An 18,417-nucleotide genomic window follows, 5' to 3' on the forward strand; every position below is an offset into this window, starting at 1 on the left:
TGGACAAACATCCAAGTATAGGGCTACTGATGTTCCATGATTGCGTAATTAGACACTGGGAACGTAAATAGGCATTCTGGGAATGGAATTTTGCAGTGTAATCTTTCTCCTCGCAACTCTAGTTTTCTGGGGTTTTTTGCCCTTCACCCAGCCAAACTGAGTTAATTCATCATGTGACTTCACTCACGTATCTCTGCTAAAACTTAACATTGCAGTTGCACCAGCAAAGAAAAAAATGCAAGGTTTCAGCAAGAGACAGTGCTTTACTTACTATTACAGCAACAAGAGTAATTGAAAATCTTAATAAATTAAACAATTGTGGTCATTTATTAATTTACTTAGTTGAACGATCAACATTATATTTATGTTCAAATGTCATGCTTAAATAAATTGTTAAAAAGTGTGGGGGAAAGGAAACACACAGATTTGGTCATTTGGTCAAGTTGCTATTTCCCCAGAATAGAAAATCTGTAGCCCTACAAGTAATATTAATAGATTTCCCCCACAAATATGTGTACAGCAGCTCTCTGCTGAATTACTGAGCAAACACTACATTTGTACCCTGGGCGGGCAGAACGGTGCATTACACCACTTTCGCACATTTCGCATGACCATTCCTAGTGGGGTGCTATAAAATCAGCACACACACACACACGCAAATGACAAATCAAACCATGCAATGAAAGGTTGCAGATGCTTTTCTCCTTGCCTCGTGTTCCCTTTTATAAAAACTTACAAAACAGTGTGCCGTTTCTGTACAACAGCAGGATGCTGCCCATTGACTGGGGGGTGGGAGGGGGCAAGCGAGTGTGACATCAACCCTGATATCATGTTGGGGGGGTTATGTCAAGGTTAAAAGCTCTGTGCTCTCTGGTCATCTAAAAAAAATGTACCTAATAATTGGTAGGGTGCTTAAAAGTGCAGTGTGAAAGCAGCATTCAAAAGCTCTACCAGGGTTGGAATTACAAATGTAATTATAGATTAGGTATGAGATTTAAATCACACCTAGTCAGTTACAATTAAAAAGAGACAATACACTTTTGTAACACCGCAAATTGACACTTGGCAATATTGTATAGGTATACAATTTACATACAGAACAATGTAACAGCTAGAGCTTAACCAGCCCAGGACTGTACAACTCTAACACTTCTGAACTGATTATGACAATAGCAAAAGCTACACAAGAGGTTTATTGCAGTTATACAAAAGAGAAGTCAGACCACAAAAGTAAATGATGAGATTTCACAATTATTACACTATAGATTAAAAGCACAATTTTACACATTCTACACACTTAACATTTTAATGATGTCACGTTTGTTTTTCTACAGACTTACATCTTGGGCAGACGACAAAACAAAACAAAAAAAAGTTTTGAACACCTATGTAAACATTGAGCAGAGAACCCAGTGTTCAGATTCCATCTCTACCAAGTCATCCATTTTGTTGCATATTGTACGTAGGAGAGGGGTGGTGGGGTTATTTGATACACTAACCTGTAAATTCAAAATTGACATTTACATTTTTTGACAATGCAATTAAACATTCAAACCAATTCTGTCTGGTCCCAGTTAGCCATGCTACTCAAGTCTTCATTTTTTCACAGCTCTACAAGATTGTTTCACAGTCTCTTTCCACCTTGGAATGTTCACTGGACAAGCTACAGGATCAAACTCGAAGGCTTAAATAATTGAACTGTCAAAGCCAGGTTAAGCAGGAGCGGAAATCCGGTCTTCTTGACTCGCGTGAAAGCAGGAAGGCACGAAGAAGAAGTTCTTCATTGTGGTGTCCAAAGTTATTCCAGCATCCTGCATCTCGTACCTAAGGATGAAAAGAAATAACTCTACATTTGTATTTGCAGTATGCTTATTTACCCCCCCCCCCAAAAAAAAAAACTAAACTAAAAACCACCTTCTTTTACTTCCTCTGTACAAATTCAGTGCAGCTCTTAATATCCTACCAGATGACTGAATGCACAATGACACATATAGCAAGACCTACTGACATGGTATTTTGAAAAAATATTTTTGAAGGCAGCAGACATAGCCTGTTAGCTAAAGCAATCCTAATGCCAACATAAGCTTTTCTGAACTGACTTGAACAGTTAAGACAAACCACCATGTTCTTGATGGTACGGTTTTGTTCAACGAATGCATGCATTATTGACAACAAGTTCTGCTGTAATCCCTTACCAATCGTATGCCGAAATCAGATAGTAAACTGGTGTCTTCTGAAAATCATTGAAAGCAGACTGCTCTCCCAAGGTGTTTGCTCCCATGTTGTCAAAAATCACCCAATCTCCAACATTCAACTCAGGCAGCAGACAGTGCTCGACAACTTGATCAAGACCATCAGAGGACGGGCCCCACAAACTGCTTGCAAACACTGCTTCTTCTTTGCTGTATTTCTGTATAGATTAAAAACAGTGTTTACTTCTCACACAATTACAGCTCTTTACACACCCTGCAGTTCAAACCATCAAAACGTTTGCACAGATGCAAGATGAACATGAAGCCAACCTTATGAACCGAGGGAACAGCAATTGTGTTGTCAGTCAGCTTGCTAGCAAAAGACCCGTAAACACCATCGTTCATGTAATACATATAAGCTGGTTCGTCATTTGGAGATGGTTCAAGTTCTGAAAGAACAAAATATTTAATGTATTAATTTAAAATACGCAGTACAAAAATAGCGTAATGCAGTAAACAATTGAAAATGGGTATTTTTTAGTTTACCCTTATTCTGATCCCTAGCAACCATCTTCTTGGCAATTATGTTCACTGCAAGAGTAAATGAAGAAGCCACATAGTAACTTCCAGGTTCAGCAATAACAGAGACACCAGATTCTGGGGGGAAATAGATATCCAGTAATGGACTGATGGCACTGTAAATCTGTGGGGAGAAAAAAAAAAAAATCTTGCCAAAAACAGCTAAGAAATGCTTATGTATGTATATATAGTATTGCAGGATAATTCTATTACAGGATGAATTGATAGACAGTGGGGGAAAAAAAAGGTCCCAGGTTATTCATGCTACCAGCAGTCAAGAAAGTTGATGGACAAACTAATTTAGATTTTTGACCATTTAATTGTGAGCTTTTGGCTAAAAGGTTGCAGAGTTCACATTTTACAACCGAAAACAGCAATATGAATGGTCGTTTGATTAAATTAGTTACGCTTACACACCTCTTCCAGCTGAAACTCTGCTCCAGAGAATCCACCACCAATATCCAAAATGCTCATGTTAAAACCAAACTCCGCCTGAAATCGAAACATTAACACAAAGCTTTAGTATCTTATTCACAACTTCAGCAACAACCTACGAAGTACAACTGGCATAATCAATTATAAATCTAATGTTGCAAAACATTAGCACATCCCCCCCCCACTAATTTGGAAACAGTGCCCTCTTGTGGGAAAGATGTCAATCCATTTAAAGCCATGTCCCTATTTACTGTGTTCTAACCACCAAGTGTTACTTCTGACTCCATAGTATAACTTACACAACCACCCCCACCCCACCCCCTATTAAATCGTATTTGCATCTACCACAATATATTGGTTAGTTTTACCAAACGCTGCCAACATGGGCAGCCAACTTACCCCCATATCAAAAACACAGCGAGCATCAGAGACCGCATGAGTATAAGCCTGCAGATTCTTGCAGGAGCTTGAAATATGAAATCTGAAGAAACAGAAGGACAGTTTTAATTCAGGTGTCAGATTAATAAATAAACAAATAAAAAAGAAAAAGTTGCAGGCCCTAACAACCTGTTGTAGTTTGTAAATAGCAAGTACCTGTTGTGAAAATGCACAGTGTGTCAATATAAAAAGGGGATGAAAAAAAATGGTGCACATTTTAAATTCAGGTTGCATACAATCAGAATAGCCCCTACAATCCCAGACAGAAATTGATCTCTGGTAACATTGAACTGTTCACAAAATATACTCTGTGTCTGCAAATAGTGAATTAAAATTATACCAAAATAACCAATTTAATGCCATCTGTAAAAAGTTGGCACAGCTGAATATCATTTGCATTTAGTTATTTTATGTATTTTTTTTTTTAAACAATCTTCTAAATTGGCACAGCATTTCAGTTTTTTGGGAAGCTTGTTTTACATGCATTTAACAATTATCACAACTACGTTAATTATACAATTGTATGGTAGAATGTACAGTAATACTAAAAAGGGAATGTACGACCAACATTTAAAAAAAATCTTATGTTCTAAGGCTTTTTTTCTCTTCAATATTTCTATTAAAAACACATGCAGTACTCACTTGACACCCACTACTTCAACTCCCAACTCCTTTGCACATTCCAAAAGGTGTCGACAATTCTTCAGTGTAGAACCAAAATCCATACTCATCTCCTCCCCTTCGCTGCTGGCCTCAGTTGCGATTTGCAGCAAGAGCCTAAGAGAAGGACAAGATGATTGGGGCACAGTTGGTTTACATCAAAGCCTGGAGACTGTCAGAAGTACGTCGATTAGGTTGCATCCCTCCTGCCCCAGTGCTGAGGAATCTCGAGAACCTACAGAGCAAATGTCCTGTACAGGAGAGAAAACTAGCAATCAGGGCCTAGCTATCAAGACATCACACTGTGGCTGCAGCAAGCCGAGCCGGCTCGGTGCTGGAATATAAAATTTAAATGAGTTACTTTACACAAAGCCATCTTTTCACAATTCTTAAAATACAAGCATTACGAATTGATTAACATACCGTTTCTTTTAAAATTCACAATGCAACAATACTACTGTCAACTGCACAAGCAACCCCCCCCCCCCCCCAACCCCCCCCCCCCCCCCCAAAAAAAAAAAAAAAAATTAAGATTGTAACTTCAAAGCAGGATTTGGGTTCATTCCAATACCAATGCCACTGCCTTTAATACTTTCCATCTCCTTCAAATGAATTCATTTGGAGGAACTGGAATAGATTAAAAAGGGAATGGATTTAAGAGAATTGACCCCAACCCTGTTCATGTTACACTGCTAACAAGGCAGCAATCAGTTCTATTAATGTTTAAAACACAACTATCATATACAAACACAACACAAAAGACACCTAAACAAAAAACAGTGACAAGAGAACAAAATTTGATATTTCACCTTAAAATATTTAAATGCTTTTTCAATCAAGCTGGCAAACAAGTTAATATGTAAACTGAAAACAAGTTTGAGAAACAAAATAAATCTGACTACTAGAGGCTGGATTTCATGTTATGCAGGAGATAATTCAATGAAAACCGGCAATGGTGGTTTTCTAAACAGTTACTCAAAATATACAAAAACAAACCAAAAACACTTAAAATGTACCAATAGTAACTATTGTAAAAAGTAAAAGAATGACATTGTTTGTATCAGTGATGAAAACGTGGGTACATGATGAAAAGTATTCAGAAGTTAGGGGGCTGTAGTAACAGAAGTTCAGTGGCAGACCTACTCACTTGGCACTAGGATGGTTGCGAGCAATCTTCAACAGCTCTGTTTCATTGTCGCAGACCAGGATGTCAATGCCATTTTTGGCAGCACACTTGATCTGCGAAAGTTGCTTACACATGCTGGTGTACATGATGTTTTCAGGGGCAACACCAAAGCTCTGCACCAGTGCAATCTCATTCTGAACATAAGAAGAAAAGAAACAGACCACAATCAAAACAAACTCCTTTCTTCCACTGGACCCAAACCTCACTGTGTAAACACGGTGCTGGACTGCGTAATTAGGAACCCTTGGCAACTCAACTGGGCAAACAGTTTTCCTCCATGGATACCTGTATCTCTTCCAGTAAGAGACAAATTAGGGTTAGGCTTACTGGATTTTCTGTTTTTACATTTGTGTAGCTTTTGACAGTTTCACCTTTAATTTTCTGGTTTATGTGAAGTATATTCTTTATCACAAGACTATAGGAATGCTGGGATGGAAATCCTCTTGCTAGTCTAATGATAATTTCCTAAAGTCCTTACTGTGTGTATTCTGGCTTTCATAGATACACCATCTTTACAGGCTGCAGGAGTGCACACAGGTTCTGGAAGTCAACAAGCTGATCTAGGCAGCCACTGTTCACACACACATTCAGCACAAAATCAAGCCATATTTAGAGTCAGACTGTCTTTAGAACACAGGGTAAGCAAATGTACCCATTTACTGTGACTTACGACATTAAAAATAAATAAATAAAAAGATACATATTGCAGAATTGCATGCATTACAATATGTTACAAATCTTTACAAGTTAATGTCCACTTTTTAAAATCAAAAATACATTAATTTTAAACACAATACATTTTCTCATTTAAAAAAAGAAAGAAAAAAGCAGACTATGCTTTGGATTGAATTGGCAAGATTCAGTTGAATATAGAATACATACACTACTTCCCCAGTAAAGGTAGAAATACCAAACCCCAGAAGTCTAACAATAGAGAGTCTAACAGTAAAAAAAATAATAATAATAAAAAAAAAGCCACCCATCCATCCACACACAAAGACTTACCTTGCTGGCACAAGCAAAACCAATCCCCAGAGCTGCAAGAATCTCAATAAGAGCAGTGCTGGTATTACACTTCACAGTGTAGAAGGGTTTTATTTGGGCCATCACGTTTTGCCACTGGACGTGCTTCTTTACTACATTCCCAAGGTCTGCCACAAAAAAGGCATTCTTTTCAGCCTGGAGTTAAGTAGGAAAACAGATATTAGAAAACTATTGCAAGGTACTGCATGCATTTATTTTACATTTGCATAGTAATTGTACAATTTAAAAATCAACCATTCTATGGACTTTAAACAATTAATAGTTTGCCATTTCATTCTTCTATGAGACATGGCTGGAGCCACTCAATTGCTTTGAATGTCATCAAAACCTCAATCAGGCCATTTGTTTAAAAAGGTAGATGGTCAATAGTGGATGGACAACCACTCCATTATCACATCAAAATCCATCAGTGACTTACCAAAGCCTGCTCATAAATATGATTATCAATGACATCACTAAGAGTTGTTCCTTCTTCCAAAAGGTCAATAGTGTAGTTTGGTTCATCAACAAATCCTTTCATCTCAGCCGTATTCCGCAAAACCGACAATCATAAACCAAGCTGTCAAATAAAGGGTTTGCCGAGCCTTATGTTGGGGCCCTTAAATATGCAACAAACTGCAGAGAAAAAAAAAAAAAAAAAAAAAAAAAAAAAGAAAGCAGTTTAATCTTGCAGACAAATTAATCTACACCCTGAAAATAGAAAGGTAAGCTTATTTTAAAAGATTAAGCTTTTTTTTGTTTAAATATATATAAAAATTACAGTTTGTTTTCCTCAAATTCTCTCATTGCCGTGTAATCCTCTCCTTTGTGACGGCTCCACGTTTTAATTCAACACACAGATGCATTCCCATATCAATGTTTGCTTCTATCTTCTAGCAAGTGCTCCCTGGTTGCCTGAAGTGAGCAACGTTAGTCTGTCAACTTAGAATTTATATTCCATATGCTATAACCTAGTCAGGAAGAGCCAAGGAAGTTGAAACAAAAAAAATATATATTTAAACTCACAATGTTATCAAATGCGACATGAAGCCACAATGTCTGTACAGCCACAGTGAAAACAATGGCCCTACCACCTAACCCATTGTGGCCTGTTTATTTTACTGCCAATTACTTGCATCAACCATTATTAATCCCTGTGGCGGTGACCTGGGACAGAACTAGCAAAACACAATACCTGGAGAAGATGTGAAGTTTAGATAACGTTGCATATTAAATGCCACATTTGGGTACTTCAGTGTTTGTTTAGTCAAAATGGACAATGAACGCTTTGTTAAACATTTTACAGGTACTGTATGAACACAATTCTGCTCTCTACGTCAATAGCTATTGTCTAGGGCCGTATTAAAAGGTTCGTTCGCTAGGAATTCGAAGATTGTTTTAAACCTTCGAAGGTTCATCAGACATCACTCATGCACTGCTTTTTGTGGGGTTTTTTTCTGTTAACAGAAATCGTCCAATATGTGGAAATACTACAAGTCACATGTTAAATGTCACTCACATGCAAACTTCAACCTTTATTTGTATAATGCATATCACTTAACAAAAGTCGTTGTATTAAAATCAAACCAAATCTTTACACGTAGCAACTCTATGTGCAGCAGGGTATATTATCTAAAGTACTGGGGGTTACCTATAGCAGGTGTAGTGCTTCAGTAAAATATGTACTGAATACCTGGTGTACAAGACAGTGTAACAGAACTGCTATGGTAGAATATGTTTGAAACATACAAAATATTCGATAACGTTAATCATTTTAATTTCGAAAAAAAATTAGCACTGTCCGTCTGTCCCTCCCCCCTCCAACTCGTGCTAACCAAAGGCAAATTTCTACATTCTCCATCTTGAGAGCAAAGCGATAGCATAAGCTGTATTGAAATAAAAGTCTCCAAACCCCGCTGCGGAGTGGAATTTGTTTTTGTTAAATGCCCAGACGACCAAAGAAAAAGCCGAATGCAAACCGTGAAAGCATCCAATCTCTGGGGTCACTTTACAATCGTAAGTTCATATTTTTAGTAGTAGTAAAACGTGACTAACTGCTAACCTGCTTGGAACAATGACTGTTAAATTAAGTTTGTTTTGCCTAAGTCCACTGCAGTTAGTGCTGCTGCAATACAAGCAAGCAGCATCAATTATATGTAAATAAACATGTATTTATATTTAAATTATAAAAAACATTACTGTTCTACATAATGTATTTAAAATTACATATGATTGTTTTATTCCATTGATATGGCTTACCTGTGAAATAGGATTTTCAATCAAACAAAAAACTAGTAGCTATGGTGTTGTCACCAATAAATTATGCAAATTAGTACCATGGAAGTTTCTAAGTGTTCCAAATCTTCAAAAGTCAAAAAGTACCCTTCGGTGCAGCCCAACTATTGCCTGTCTCTGCAAGCGTTCCCTTGCAGCTCTGTGGCACAGAGGCTCAGCCATTGAACATGCCATCTCGACAGGCCTCAACCAGCACAAGCTTCACAACTGAAGCCATGGGACCTTCTAGGTCTCTATAGCACATTTTGTTATTGAACTAGATCAGTGGTGCATAACTCAGGTCATGCTGGGCCGGTGTCCCTCCCTGTTTTTATGCTATCCAAACCCTAAATTAGTTAACTGGGCCAATTAAGCTTCTAATGAGACCCAATAAGTACTTTAGGGTGCAGTTGGAATAAAAACCTGCAGGGACAATGTAAAATAGTGTTAATGCACCAAATTCAGCTACTCTTTCTACCAGACGGCCATCTTGGATTTGAATTATACTTGCAACTGACCTCAACCCTTTAGAATTAACAAAAAAACAAAAAAAAGAACACACTTAAGCTAGGTGATGGTTTTGAACTGAAAGGACAAAAGTTTTAAGGAGTACAAGCAAGCCTCCAAAAAACACACCTCTCACCGTGGGCAGGATGGCATGGCACGGGCACAGCAGTCCATACTGCAGATAAATGCGTATGGGGCACTTTTAAAAGGCATTGTTTTTATTAACTACATAGCCCTCCTTAAATCACAGTTGAAAAAAAAGCACGCCAAGTGGATAATATTTCCACCCGCACAGCTAAACACCAAAATATGATTGGCTCTTGGTTCAAATGACGATGCGTTATAGACACCTTCAACATTTTACATCAGCCCTGATTGGTTTAGGTTTTGAAATGTGTGTAAAAAAAAACAAAAAAAAAAAACAACTGCATTCTCTTTTGTGTCCTACGTACTAGTGCCGACACTGGCAGAAAGCATAACTTCTACTTTTCACGTATTACACAAAACATGAAGTATGGCTAGATATGCAGCACCTAAAAACGCAGTGCCACAGACTTGCACCAAAACAGCCATTTCACACTGTCACCATCATTTTGTGAGGCAGTGTTCAAGATAAATACAGAAGATAATACAAGCAAAAAGAAATACATTCCACAGGATACGTCAATTGTTCTACTCTACTTAAATGTGTATTTCTGACCGTAGCAGGGGTGGGGCCATGCACAGGAGGAGGGGGCAACTGGGATTATGTATTGTAAATAACAGTGTAGTTATTGTATAAAAGAGCAGGACTGGTTTTAATGAGGCCTGACACTGTAGAAGCCTGCTTGCTGTGTTTAGTTGTGGGAACGAGCAGCATGCGCATTTACAAGCTGCAAGCTCCTAAATCAGCAGCTTGACACAGCTCTCAGTTCTACGTTCACAAGGCAATCTTAAACAGCTTAAGAAATGGGGATTTTTTTGTTTTGTTTGTTTAATAAAACAAAATGTGTTGAGAAATGTTATAATTTTAAAACTACATGACTAAGTGCTGAATTTGGTCTACAACTAGTATTTTACACACGCCTTTCCATGTTATTATGAAGCAGAGATCAAAAAGGACTTACATGGACAAGTCAGGAGATGGCGCTCTCCCACTATCAGCTGGGCTCCCAAGGCGGCTCAGCGTTGAAGTCGAACTGTTCTCTGTAGAGTGCTGCTCCTAGGCCCTCTGGATACCTGTTGTACACTTGGAGTCTGCCCTGCAGAAGCATCAACCAACAAGAGGAATTTATTACAGTGTTCAAACAGGACAACTATAGATGGGAATAGAAATTCCAGCCGACACATTATTCACAGAACAAAAAAATAAGTGACGGTTTCCAAATTCTTATATCCATCCCGTACACAAGGGTTACGCTCAGGATGTGCACATGTGCCCTGTTTAGCAATATGAAAGCTCACAGCTCACAGCATAGGGACAGAGAACTCATGGGTTACTTGACAGAATCAAGTTAACATCTCAACGAAGCCCATATTGACGGATCCGATTCATACACTATCACAACAGGGGAAAGTCAGTGATAAAAGATAAGATCACCACTAGACAAAATTACAACAATGTAGCCTCCCACCCACGTGTAAACTGGTCTCAACCAGAAAGCCATCACATGCTCCTACTGAAGGTCACCTCACCAGTGCGCGGTAGTTAGGCTGGTAGTGTGTAATTATGCAAACCATTTGTTAAAATTGATAAGTTTTTAAAACTAGGGAGTACTAGCAACCCAAGTACAATGGTCCAATGCCTCCACCTGAAAAGAAAAGCAAACCTGTATCAAGGAAATATGACCGGTTACATTGAGTTTTGGCTTCATTGTGTGTGGGGCTGAAAATGATCCAGCACCAAAAAAAGTGTGTGTTGTGTCTAGAAATGCTTGCAAACGAAAACATGAAGGCTTCCAAATTTAAAATGCATTTAATTAACCAGAATGCACAAACAAAAGCTGTGGTTTACTTCTTAGAAAGAAATCAAACTTTCGCCAAGATGTGTGTTAAGAAAAAAGCCCTGAATGCATTTGTATCTTGCATGGCTGCATATTACAAAATCAAAAAAGCCTAAAAATCGAGGAGGAGCTGGACATCGTTGAGCAAAAACCTTTATTGTAGAGGTAATGAATAGCAACTCTAGTTTTCAGAGGGTAGAACACAGCGGGAAAACAAAATAAATTAACCCTTTCTCCAAAAAAAAAAAAAGGCTTCCTTGATTTAGTTTAGACACTTTGTTTCTACTTGTCAAGTTAAATTAGTGATGCTAAAATCCATGGAAAATGTCATTAAACAAAAAAGAAAAGCAGAATTTAAAGCTGTCCTATAATCTACAACAAAAGCGCAGTCTGATTAAACCCTGTTTTTGATCAGTTATTTATTTCAGTACACAAAGCTGACTGACATGGACAAGTCTGGAGACAGAGCTCTCCCACAGTATAGATGTCCCTCTCATACAAACTTTAGACAACATCTAAAGCCTGGTATTGTGAAATCAACCCACAAAAGACAAGATTCACTTAACACATGCTAGAAGACATACATTTATTTTAAATCGTTACTTTGTTTTAACGTTTGGATCAAACAACCATTTTAAGAGACAGTTTATTTCTCTAATTATATTTTTTGCCTAAGATGTTAGGTTTGTCTAGATCGGGCCAGAAACTGCTTTAAAATTAAGAACATCCTAAGTGGCAAAAAATAAAATAATAAAAAAAATAACGGTCAGTCGCATTACTTTCTCCATCCTAGGCGGTAACATACCAATTGTAATGTTCTTATAATAAGTTGGAAAATTCTGCAACACTTTGAATTAATTGTAACATCATAACAATAACGTTTACAACACAAGCCAGGCCTGCGGTAACAAAAACACACATTCGCTTGAGTTTACCTGCCATTGTGAAACCAGGGTTTGCAAAATTGTGCAAGGCTTCCTCTAGAAATAATGTTACAGCACAGTTCACTTAATGTTTTTGTAATGTAAATGTAATAAATTTAAGACAAAGGACTACATCTCAATACAAGCTTGACGGCATAGCATGGATACAATTCGACTTAATTTTAAAATATGGTTATGCCAGTTACGGCTTTGCAATTGCCATGTAGCTGCTTATGAATCCAGTAATAATTTATGATGCACCTGCAGTGCAACAACGCTGTGACATAGCACTCATTGTCCCAAAACCTACAACACAGCAAATAAACTGGCCACGACTAGTCTAAACCGGAAAAATGTAGTCATCCACTTTTTCAAAGTGTGCCGCCAAAATCAATACACTAAACCACAAAAAAACACAACTATGTTGCTTCTTGTAAATAAAACAGGTTTAAAAGTTATGTACAGCAAAATACAAATTTTAACCGAATAATCAGTTTCCCTTTTTAGACGCTCGTTGAACAGGTGTTCAACAGTGGCTTCGTGACAGACTACAGAAAGTTTTTAGTTGACAGCTCAGGGACGTGAAAGGAAAAAACTAAATGGCTGTATACATTCGCGCCACTGATGTTACAAATCTGGATTACAGAATTATAAACAATGATTATATAAAACTGTTAAAACCACAACAACAATCTAAACACTTGGGCTTCGACTTCTGACACGGGGTCTCGAGCAATGGAAATTTACTTTAAATGATTAGCTTCATTATTTTGTAACGACACGCGCCAAACCCCCACCCAAAAAAACCCCCAAACAGCTGCTACAATAGATCGACAATTTATAAATCACATCACGAGCCCGTGCCAGATGACAGCACTCGTTTAACAGTAACATTTAGTTTTTCAACATTGTAATTTGCTTGGTTTAGCCGTGTTAGTTTGGTGGCTTCCTACACAACCCAGCATTTCACAAGTCACCGGTGGGAAGGATTGTATAATGTTACACACACACACACACACACACACACACACACACAATATGATGATCTATATATATATATATATAATCTATATATATATATAATATATATTATTTTTATGTACCACATATTGTTTTTATAAATATTTATAATAAATTATTATAAGTTATTTATTTATATTTCGCTTAAAGAACCAGGAAAATCACATTAAAAGTGATATGAAAACCAGACAGCCATTAAACGCAATTATTCAACAGTGTAAAGAACCACACACATTTGGTTTCTTTCAAACAGTTCATTTTAGGGCTCCACAGTATACCAATTTATATTCGTATAACTTAGTCACGAAACACGGATTTCCAAGAAAGGATTATGATCTTATCGATTTTCGAGATAAGACGTTTAAATGTATTCGCATCAAAATGTAATCCGTATACAAACTTAAAAACTACGTCGGTTTTTATGCAAGCGGCAGGACCCGGATTGACATTCACACAACACCACAGAGACTAGCTCTAACAGAAACAGTACAAAATTTTCCCGTTTTAAATTGAGGAATGACAAAACGCTGTATCCTGTGTACATTTTTTATTTTTTTTTATTTGCATACCTACATAACCTCAAATAGAAAAAAAACACACACACACACAACACTCAGAATTAGCATTAGCTGTTCAAAAGATACGAGAACCCGGTTGCAACCGGCTGCTTTGCTAGCTAACAAGGGGAGGGATCAATGTGGTTTAATGGCAGTTTAAAATGTGGTTATCCTTGTCCATTTAGATTCCAATCAGATATTAACACAATTTTTCGAATGCTATTTTTCCCTTTAAAAAAAACAAAACATAATTGTCTGAGAAAACAATCAGATACCGCTTCTGTACTTCCCACCTACATTGTGAATTACGATCGCCATGTTGTAACATGTTTCTTTTGCCTCTGTCCCTCTGCATTTAAAACATACATTATAATTTATGTTACTTACGTGAAATAACGGCGCTAAGGTTTTGGTCAACCGTCTTCTCTTTTTTGGCGGAATTTTTAAAGAGTAAAAGGGGTACCAACAGTAGAAATAAAAAAGGCTATTTTTGCCATAAGCTTGGAGGTGACGAACGACTAAATGGAGTCCCGCAGATATTCTTGTGTTAGGCAGCGGAGAGGAGCGTGCAGCTGGGCGGTATTTATACAAGTAGTGCTTGTGTTAGAGAAAGGGGCGGAGTACTCTGCAATACACATTGACGTAAATTATGTATAGCTTAGCTTGAAAACTTGCATCTGCGGCATAATACATTTACAGGTTATGTAATTTCCTTACAGATTGATGTATCAGCTAATTAAACTTTGCTACATTTAATAGATCAGTTGTTTTGTAGGAAATAAAATTTATATATATATATATATATATATATATATATATATATATATATATATATATATATATATTACACACACACGTACACTGTGGTTAGAATAATTAGAGATAGCTATTTCAGATATCCCGTCATTGTTAAAAAGGTCATATTTTTCGTTATTAATTTTTTTTTTATTGTTTTGACCTAAAAAACAAAACAAAAAAACTAATAACATAGACACAATTCTAAAAAAAACAAAAACAAAACAAAAAATAAGACAAAAATAAATATACAAATGCATACAAACAACTTATACACATACTTGACACAATGCAGATGTGTAGAAGTGTATGATCTTGTCCCAAAATTGTTTTTATTTAATGGGATTAAACATACGTAATATTTTAAAAGTAGAAATAAAAAGCTCACAATGATCTTATTTCGTTTTTTAGAAAAAAAAAATGATAAACTTCACAAGTACAACTAGTAAATAAGATACTCCAACAGTCAACTTGTCAGTTGACTATCATCAAGTCCCTCTGAACGCAGAAAGTAGAGTCATAGTTTAACCCTGCCCCTTTCTAGACATTAAGACAATGTTATATCTCTGTCTCGTCATTTTGCAGTCTGCCACAGCTGCACTATGCATTTACTATACGATCTTCGCGTCGTTAAATTCCTTCCCTCACACGCTCGTTCTCTGCTCTGTAGACTCACTCTTAAGTTCTTCCACTGCTTCACAAAGTCTTCTCTTATCCAATCTCTGTGTCCCTCACAGTCTAGCTGCAAACACTGGCTTTGAAGTCTGCGCCTCGTCCTCGTCCCCAACCCCTTAACCCCTTTAGTCTAGGGGAAGCTGGGTCCCGCCATTGACACACTTTTTTTTTATTTCTATTATGGAGAGTCATTTGTGACAAAACTATCCAGCCGTTAGCTTGTCAATTAGTGAATTGGTCAATTTGTCCAGCAATTCGTCCATACATTTGTCAATTCATACAGTAATTAATAAATGTATTTGTTAATTCATCTAATAATTAATTAATTTGTCAATTCATTAATACGAAAGGCTGTACGGACCTGCAAATTTCCAATCAACCAGATAAACTTCCCAACAACAAGACAAACTTCCAACTGTCAATCTCGCACTGTGCTGAAAACACTGCAACCGAAAACTACGAAATGTTGCTGAAAAAAAAATGCCGGTAATTTGTTTACTGTACTATATTGCCGTGTCTTGATAATATTTTATGTTGTAATGTAATGTTTTTCTAAAGTAACCGGTGTTACCGGACTATTAAATTATTTAATCAACACGCTCCTTTAGAGCAAACACAACCACCAGAAATCAAAACAACCAACAGATTTGAGTCACTTCAGAATTTTGATGAGCAGAACCAACAACAAGAGAATGAAAGGAACAACATCCAGGACCCTATTGACAGTGGTGACCAGACAGCAAAAAGAAGGGAGGTCATGATTGTTGGGGACTCCATATTGAGAAACACAGCAAGTTCAATTCGCAGTTTGGACCCCCTTACTACAACAGTGTGCTGCCTTCCGGGAGCCTCGGTCAAGCACATCACTGAGAACGTGGACAGGCTCTTAGAACGAACAGGAGACGACCCGGTAGTAGTCGTCCACATCGGTACAAACAACATTGGAAGAGACAGACCAAAATCCCTGCAAAACAAATTCAGAGAGCTAGGAAGGAAATTAAAAGAGAAAACCAAAACTGTGGTATTTTCTGGTATACTACCCGCACCTTGCAAAGGACCATATGGACAGCTGGAAATAATTAATCAAAACGCATGGCTGAAGACGTGGTGCACACGGGAAGGCTTCACCTATCTTGATCATTGGACCACATTCTACAACGAGGACTATCTGTATAGACGGGATGGACTGCATTTAAATAACAAGGGAACTAGTCTACTCGGAGAAAAGATCCTCGAGCAGGTTCGGAAGCATTTAAACTAGAAAGGAAGGGGGGAGAAATCAACAAAAAAACAGAAGGGAGACCGCATCAAAACAAGAACAACAACTCAGGTAAGACAACCATTAAATGTATTTATCTAAATGCTAGAAGTATCAGAAACAAAATTCTAGAACTTGAAGCTACTGCACTAACAGGTAACTATGATGTGATAGGTGTTACAGAAACGTGGTTGTCTGAGAGTGATGGGGACGAATATAATATTTGTGGGTATACACTGTATAGGAAAGACAGGCAGGACAGAAGAGGAGGAGGGGTAGCGCTATACATAAGAAACAGTCTTGAAGCCCAGGTGTTAAACCTGGACAAAGAAAATAAAACCGAATCAATATGGGTCAGAATAACAGACAAAAATTCAAAAGGCATAATAATAGGAGCATGCTATAGACCGCCAGATTCAGACGGTGAGCACAATAATCTGTTATACAATGACATTAGAAATGTGTGTAGCAAAGGAGAAGCCATACTAATGGGGGATTTCAACTTCCCCCAAATAAAATGGGAAAACCCGGTGGGTAGCGCGAAGGATGAAATAGAAATGGTGGAAATGACAAATGACTGCTTCCTAACACAATTTGTGAAGGCACCCACTAGAGGGGAGGCATGCCTTGATTTAGTCTTTTCAAATAACGAAGATAGAATAACTAAAACAGAGGTCAGAGAACCACTGGCAAACTCAGACCACAACATGGTCTCATTTGAAGTGTTTTTTAAATCCCCAAAAGTAAAGACTAAAGCTAAGGTTTACAATTTTAGAAAAGCAAACTATGAAGGTATGAAACAGAGACTAACAGAAGTAGATTGGAGTAAAATAGAGAAAACACCCACAGAAGAAGGATGGTTGTTCTTCAAAAATGTAGTACTAGAGGCGCAAAACAATTATATCCCTAAAGTAGACAAATCTAAATGTAAAACTAAATTGCCAAAATGGTTTAATAGATCAATTAAAAAAAAATATTCAGCGAAAAAAGGCACTTTACAGAGCATTAAAAAAGGACCAAAAAGAAAGTACGCAGAAAGAGTACACAGAACTGCAAACGCAAGTCAAAAAGGAAGTTAGAAAGGCCAAGAGAGAAATAGAAATGAACATTGCTAAGGGAGCTAAAACCAATTCCAAAATGTTTTTCCAATATTACAACAGCAAGAGAACATTCAAAGAGGAGATTAAATGTTTAAGAGATACAAATGGCAAAATCGTAGATGAAGAAAAAAAAAATAGCAAATATGTTAAATGATTACTTTTCACAAGTTTTTACAAAGGAAGATACTGACAACATGCCCCACATGTCATCCAGTTCCTATCCAGTTTTAAATAACTTTAGCATAACTGAGGCAGAAGTGTTAAAGGGACTAGGAGCTCTTAAAATAAACAAATCCCCTGGGCCGGATGAGATCCTCCCAATAGTACTCAAAGAAATGAAAGAAGTTATTTACAAACCGCTAACCAAGATCATGCAGCAGTCTTTTGACACAGGGGTGGTACCGACAGACTGGAAAATTGCAAACGTAATACCGATCCACAAAAAAGGGAAACAAAACTGAACCAGGTAACTACAGACCAGTAAGCCTGACTTCTATTATATGCAAACTTATGGAAACTATAATAAGATCCAAAATGGAAAATTACCTATATGGTAACAGGGTACTGGGAGACAGTCAACATGGTTTTAGGAAAGGGAGATCGTGCCTAACTAACTTGCTTGATTTTTTTGAGGATGCAACATCGATAATGGATAATTGCAAAGCATATGACATGGTTTATTTAGATTTCCAGAAAGCTTTTGACAAAGTCCCGCACAAAAGATTAATTCTCAAACTGAACGCAGTTGGGATTCAAGGAAACACATGTACATGGATTAGGGAGTGGTTAACATGTAGAAAACAGAAAGTACTG

At 37.3% G+C, this 18,417-nt stretch overlaps 1 protein-coding gene across 2 annotated transcripts; it reads right to left on the reverse strand.

The window, feature by feature from the left end:
- Positions 1 to 852: 852 nt before the first annotated feature.
- On the reverse strand, positions 853 to 14,354 carry LOC121313252 (antizyme inhibitor 1-like). 2 transcript variants are annotated; one of them, XM_041245590.1, is made up of 12 exons: positions 14,164 to 14,354; positions 10,401 to 10,535; positions 6,953 to 7,149; positions 6,496 to 6,669; positions 5,452 to 5,624; positions 4,287 to 4,421; positions 3,606 to 3,687; positions 3,189 to 3,263; positions 2,739 to 2,895; positions 2,523 to 2,641; positions 2,196 to 2,410; positions 853 to 1,824 (listed from the first exon to the last, which is right to left on the reverse strand). In XM_041245590.1, exons 3-12 carry the CDS (start codon positions 7,052 to 7,054, stop codon positions 1,713 to 1,715), a joined length of 1,344 nt encoding a protein of 447 aa, XP_041101524.1. In that variant the 5' UTR covers positions 7,055 to 7,149; positions 10,401 to 10,535; positions 14,164 to 14,354; the 3' UTR covers positions 853 to 1,712. The 2 variants fall into 2 exon arrangements, with proteins under 2 accessions (XP_041101524.1, XP_041101525.1); XM_041245591.1 differs by lacking the exons at positions 10,401 to 10,535; positions 14,164 to 14,354 and adding an exon at positions 7,295 to 7,441.
- Positions 14,355 to 18,417: the final 4,063 nt, after the last annotated feature.

This window comes from Polyodon spathula, chromosome 3, assembly GCF_017654505.1.
Source record: "Polyodon spathula isolate WHYD16114869_AA chromosome 3, ASM1765450v1, whole genome shotgun sequence".
Lineage (NCBI taxonomy): Eukaryota > Metazoa > Chordata > Actinopteri > Acipenseriformes > Polyodontidae > Polyodon > Polyodon spathula.

Bases quoted from the DNA above. Each gene is read 5' to 3' on its own strand.
- LOC121313252 (XM_041245590.1), bottom strand. From the start codon at position 7,054: ATGAAAGGATTTGTTGATGAACCAAACTACACTATTGACCTTTTGGAA. The intron at 4,422-5,451 runs GTGAGTAGGTCT...TCCTTCTCTTAG, and splicing joins CGCAACCATCCTAGTGCCAA to GCTCTTGCTGCAAATCGCAA. The intron at 3,688-4,286 runs GTGAGTACTGCA...CTGTTTCTTCAG, and splicing joins GTTGAAGTAGTGGGTGTCAA to ATTTCATATTTCAAGCTCCT.